General features: G+C 35.0%; 2 protein-coding genes and 1 long non-coding RNA gene across 3 annotated transcripts; 2 read left to right on the forward strand and 1 right to left on the reverse strand.

Moving 5' to 3' along the window:
* Nucleotides 1–135: 135 nt before the first annotated feature.
* On the forward strand, nt 136–1,179 carry LOC104774076. The gene is made up of 4 exons (XM_010498739.1): nt 136–281; nt 360–486; nt 569–781; nt 880–1,179. The coding sequence occupies exons 1-4, from the start codon at nt 136–138 to the stop codon at nt 1,177–1,179; spliced, it is 786 nt and encodes a 261-aa protein (XP_010497041.1).
* A 235-nt stretch (nt 1,180–1,414) lies between these two features.
* On the reverse strand, nt 1,415–2,844 carry LOC104774075. The gene is made up of 4 exons (XR_765243.1): nt 2,695–2,844; nt 2,435–2,515; nt 2,142–2,216; nt 1,415–1,498 (listed from the first exon to the last, which is right to left on the reverse strand). It is a non-coding gene; the product is annotated as an uncharacterized LOC104774075 (long non-coding RNA).
* Nucleotides 2,845–3,028: 184 nt separating this feature from the next.
* Nucleotides 3,029–5,795, forward strand: LOC104774077 (the record flags this gene model as incomplete). The annotated part of the gene is made up of 4 exons (XM_010498740.1): nt 3,029–3,414; nt 3,523–4,475; nt 4,570–5,170; nt 5,270–5,795. Coding segments are annotated over exons 1-4 (2,466 nt in total), but the record flags the coding sequence as incomplete, so codon positions are not given.
* Between the last annotated feature and the right edge of the window lie 8 nt (nt 5,796–5,803).

The following is a 5,803-nucleotide window of genomic DNA, read 5'->3' on the forward strand; positions in this document are numbered from 1 at the left end:
AGGTAACTAAATCAAGAATTTAGATATAGTTTGTTGTGTAAATTTATAAATATGCAGTTTTTATATAACGCTTTTTCAATTCACCAGGTTTCGAAATGTAAAGTCATGTGCACAATCGCATCAATTGATACAGATATGGGTTGGTTTTATCTCGGCTGTAAGAAATGTAGCAAAAAAGTGGAAGGAAACAAAAAGAAGGAGACTTCTTTCCTGACAAAACCAAGAAAGCCAACTTTCTGGTGTCCTAAGTGCAATCTGAACATCACACAAGTCGTACCAAGGTAGTTTTTTATACTTCACAGAAACAAACAAATACTACAGAACTGCACAGAATCACAGACTAACTTTCTCATTCATAGGTTCAAGTTACATGTGAGTGTCATAGATCAGACAGGAGAAATGAAGTGTATGCTGTTTGATGGTTCAGCTTCTGAGATCGTTGGACAAACTGCTCATGACCTACTTGATGGTGTTTATGATGATGATGTAAGTACCATTTGTTAGTTAAAGTTTAGATGTAAGTAGTCATAAAATGCTAATATTCCGTATCTCTGGCCAATAAATGTAGCTACAGGATCCATCCAATCTACCCCTTGCTCTGAAGAATTTGGTTGGGAAGACATTTCAGCTTCTGGTGTTAGTTGAAATTGACAACCTTTATGGTGGCAATGAGACATACCGAGTTGGAAAGATTTGGCCAGGAACAGAAGGGGTGAAGATAGATGACCTTGATGATTCAGAGGGACAAGGCAACCCATCTCAAATCATTTCCGGTGATCAGGTAGATATTTTATCGTCTTTAAAACATATATATTGTCAATTCTTTAATTTAGTAGAAAGTGAAAAGTTTAATAAAGAAATGTGTATTTTAAATTACAGGATATTTTGTTGCTTACCAATAGTAGTGAAACATCTGCTTCTGATTTCTCTACTCCATCATCAAAGAGGGTTAGAGAAAACGATGAAGGAAACTCAACTAATAAGAAGATCATGGGTAAGTCAATCATGTTTGAAAAACAAGATGAGAAGGTGATGAAACTGAAGGCAGTCAAACTGGAGAAAATTGAGGAACAGAAGGGAGTGAAGATTGTGAAAACGGAAGGTGGAAAACCAAATGAGAATCTCTCTCATGAGGTGGACAATGGAGATACCAAAGAATCAGAATATGCAGCGAACTGAGTCGCTAGAAATCAAGTGATCAAGTGGAGGATGTTGGCCTAATAAAACTGTGGGCAGATTTTAGACTTAAGTTAGGGTTGGCTTTTAGTATTTTTTTTTTCTTTCCAAAAAATACATTTACTATGGATAACATTAGTAGAATTCTCTTCTACTATAATATACTTAGTAATTTGTAGAACGCATTTGTATTTTGTTTAAAAAGGCAACATCATATCAATAAAAATCCACTTTTCCCGCCATATATTAAATCTTTAGACTATACACTGACCTGTTAATCTCTGCTGATTCAACAGAATCTCCAACCAATGTTCTCCTATTGCTGTCATATTAAATAAAAACATAATGTTAATTACAAGGGAAAATAAAAAAATATGACTAACTACATCATAACTTTATATACAATGATAATACCCGTAAAAACACTATACTTCTGATTACATGAAGATATAGCTAAGCTACACGAATGAATTCTAAAGAAAAATCTAAATCTTATAACTTTATTTGTTACAATTAATCAATTTATTCCTAATTTTAAGGTAGCAACAAGCATGTGTTTAGAAAATTACGATTAGGTTGTTAAGATAGTAACCACATTAACCTATATTATCTAACCCGTACTAAGGATACTAAATGGAGATCATATGAACTAGATAGTCAATCAACCCTTTCAGATTTTTTAATTTTGATCGAAAACAAAAAGCATCATAACAAAGGTAGAGTATTTGAGATATCTGGGAAACACTATAGGTCTATATAGTAACTTCGTCCTTTTTTTTTACAGTATGAAGAAGAGGAAAGCACTGTCGAGTGAACAATGCAAACAGAATGCGGAAGAGATGATGGACAATGATACGTCAGAAACTAACCCAGAGAATACCAACCCCCAACTCCAGTCTACCCATACATCTACTACAATACCTAATAGAAACGTTTTTGGAAGAATATTGCAGGATTTAACTAACCTGCCGATTGGTTCAAAAGGGTCTGCTCCAGCTTCTTTACGTAGCACTGTATCTACCAAAACTACCTGCAGTCCACTGATACCAGGTACTAATCAGATTTACACACGAATATCAAATGGTATATATTATTGTTATGTGCTACTTTATACAATATTTTAACTACATTGATCATCTATTACTTTTAGGTCATTCTGGGAAAAAACAACGTTCGTCAATGACTTATTCAAAATTTACAGACTTATTAGAAACGAGTACACCAATAGATAAGTCCACACAGAAAAGCAATTGCTTACCTCAGTATATAAGTCATTCACAACCAGCTAATGACCCGTGCAATGCTTCCCATAGAACAGACTATGCCACCGTTAAGTCTCCTACAGAAACACAGCAGTCGCATTACCATGACTTATCCGAGGGTAAAAATATTATCAAACTACATCTTATACTATTTGTAAGACATAAGAAATTGTACTAATAACAAAATTTGTTTGTATAAATTACAGAAGAACAAGATGAACAAGTTTATGATTGTTCAAGTGCCGAGGAAGATTACGCTGAAGACTCTGATGAAGAAGTAGATGACTCTGACGTAGAAGTAGATGATGCAGAAGATTTGGCTGAAGTTAAGAAAAAGCTGTACTACTTAAATATAATCAAGAATGATTTCGAGAAATTTTTTGGAGATGTCGTCTCACGTAAGGTAGAACCTGCAAAGAAGAAAACTGGTAAGTAGAAAATACACTTATAACAAATTTTAGGCATTTTGATGTTGTAATAAGAATAACATGTATAAAGTAATTGTTCATTCTCTAGCAGGTACAAAAAAAGACTCAGAATATCTAGACCATGGTGACCCAACATACGAATGTGATTATTGTGGAGCAATAATGTGGTATGATGAGCGAATTAACAAACAAAAGAATGCAAGAAAGCCTGTTTTCACTTTGTGTTGTGGCGAAGGACAAGTCAAACTTCCATTTTTACAGAAAACACCAGAGTTGTTGGTCGCCTTACTCACCAACAATGATGAGCTAAGCAGACATTTTAGAGAAAATATTAGAGCTTATAACATGATTTTTTCATTTACTTCACTTGGTGGGAAAACAGAGAAGTGTTGTGCACCAGGACGTGGACCTAATATGTTTCAACTACAAGGGGAGAACTATCACTTGATGGGTAGTATGCAACCTGAGGATGGTGAACTCCCTAAGTTTCAACAATTGTACATTGTTGATACTGAAAATGAAGTTGATAATAGAGCAACTATTATGAAGTATGGTTAATTTCATTATCAGTAATTGCGTATTGCGTTTTATAATTTACAGACTTTTGTGTCTAAATTAACTAATGTGTGTTTAACTAAGTTCACTTAATTTTGCAGCAAAGGAAAAAACTCTGCAAAGTACAAGAAGAAACAGAAACTCAGAAGGGAACTAATCGAAAAGATTATGAAAATGTTGGATGATGTGAATCCATACGTCAACACTTATAGATCAGCAAGAGACAGGTTCAATACAAATCCGGATGAAACTTTTCATATGAGGATAGTTAGTAGTCGTGAAAAGGATGGGAGGACGTACAACACACCAACAGCATCTGAAGTAGCTGCTTTGATTCCTGGAGATTTCAATTTGGAAATGGATCATCGTGATATTGTTGTTCAAGCAAAATCTGGTGAACTACAAAGGATAAGTGAATTGCATATCTCTTATCTAGCATTACAATATCCCTTATTATTTCCTCATGGAGAGGATGGTTACAGACTTGGAATTGAAAAAGGGCATTCAAAAGTGGGAAGGGTTAAGAGTAAAAAAGAAAGAAAACAGATTAGCATGAGACAGTTCTTTGCATTTCGAATTCAGGAGAGGAAAAACGAGTCAAAGACCCTTCTGCATTCTAGACGCCTATTCCAGCAGTTCTTGGTTGATTCGTATACTGCCATCGAGAGCAGCCGGCTTGGTTACATCAAATACAATCAAGCGAGTTTAAGGGCAGAGAATTATAACACTATAAAGAAGGTGGCAGAAGCTGGAAATGTAGATATGAATGAGCAAGGGAGACAGTTTTTTTTACCAAAGTCATTCACTGGTGGTCCTAGATACATGCGAGAAAACTATTTAGATGCAATGGCTATATCTAAACACTTTGGATTTCCTGATCTTTTTATAACTTTCACATGTAATCCAAAGTGGCCAGAGCTAACTAGATTTTTTCAGGAGCGGAAATTGAATCCCGATGATAGACCAGACATCCTTTGTAGGGTTTTTAAGATGAAGCTCGATTCCCTTATGCATGATTTAACCAAACGACATATATTAGGGAAGACTGTATCTGGTAATTACTAAATTTTTGTAAATGTTTAAATTGTTTTACATCGTGAGATATGAAGGTCGACATCTAATCTCTTTATATTTTATCCTATCTACAGCTATGTATACCATTGAGTTCCAGAAAAGAGGTTTGCCACATGCACATATACTGCTATTCATGGACCAAAAGCACAAATTTCCTAAGACAGAAGATATAGATAAAATCATATCTGCAGAAATTCCAGACAAGAATGAAGAACCAGAGCTTTATGAGTTAGTGAAGGACATGATGATCCATGGACCATGTGGTGCTGTTAATCCGAATTCACCATGTATGGAGAATAGGAAATGTACTAAATTTTTTCCTAAGAAGTATGCTGACGAGACTACTGTCGATAAGGAAGGCTTTCCAGTGTACAGAAGAAGGGAGACAAATGATTATGTAGAAAAAAACAGATTCAAATGTGATAACAGTTATGTTATCCCATACAATAAGAAGCTGTTGTTACGCTATAGAGCACACATTAATGTCGAGTGGTGCAACCAAGCTGGATCTGTAAAGTATTTGTTTAAATACATTACAAAAGGTCAGGACCGTGTAACTGTTGCTGTTTTGCCAAATATGCCAGAGGAAGATGAAGATGAGTACCAGACTGGAGAGGTTCTAGGGAAAGAGAATAAGAAACCAGACAATGAAATTAAAGATTATTTTGATTGCAGGTACTTTTTATAATTCAGCGTGTATTTTGTTTTCTCTTTAATATTATAGTTTTAACAATTCTTATTGATTATCACATTTGCTTTTCTTTTATCTATCAGGTATGTGTCTGCATGTGAAGCAGCATGGAGGATTTTTAAATTTAATATTCATTACCGGTCTACACCAGTTGTGAAACTAAGTTTCCATCTAGAGGGTGAGCATCTGGTTTATTTCAAGGGTGATGATGAGGCTGAAGCAATTATGAATCGAGATACGGTCGATAATTCCATGTTTCTAGCATGGATGAATCTTAACAAGGTTAGCTCTATTGCTAGGTCACTAACTTATCCAGAAATACCTAACATGTTCACATATGATTCAAAAGAGAAACAGTTTAATCTAAGACAAAAAGGTTTTGCAATCGGAAGATTAAATTATGTTCCTATGGTTATGGAGGATGGATATTATTTGCGAGTTCTGTTGAATGAACAGAGGGGACCCAGAAATTTTGATGAGATCAAGACTGTTAATGGAGTGGTTTATACAGAATATAAAGATGCATGTTTTGCTTTGGGTTTGCTAGATGATGACAAAGAATACATCGAGGATTTAGTTAGAACAGGCTATTGGGGTAGTGGAAGCTTGGTTAGGCA

The sequence above is a fragment of the Camelina sativa genome, unplaced genomic scaffold (assembly GCF_000633955.1).
Source record: "Camelina sativa cultivar DH55 unplaced genomic scaffold, Cs unpScaffold01294, whole genome shotgun sequence".
In the NCBI taxonomy this organism is placed as follows: Eukaryota; Viridiplantae; Streptophyta; class Magnoliopsida; order Brassicales; family Brassicaceae; genus Camelina; species Camelina sativa.

Excerpts from the sequence above, each read along its gene's own strand:
- LOC104774076 (XM_010498739.1), top strand. The coding sequence starts at position 136 with ATGGGTTGGTTTTATCTCGGCTGTAAGAAATGTAGCAAAAAAGTGGAA. Across the intron at positions 487-568 it reads ATGGTGTTTATGATGATGAT|CTACAGGATCCATCCAATCT; the intron begins GTAAGTACCATT and ends CAATAAATGTAG. Across the intron at positions 782-879 it reads AAATCATTTCCGGTGATCAG|GATATTTTGTTGCTTACCAA; the intron begins GTAGATATTTTA and ends TTTAAATTACAG.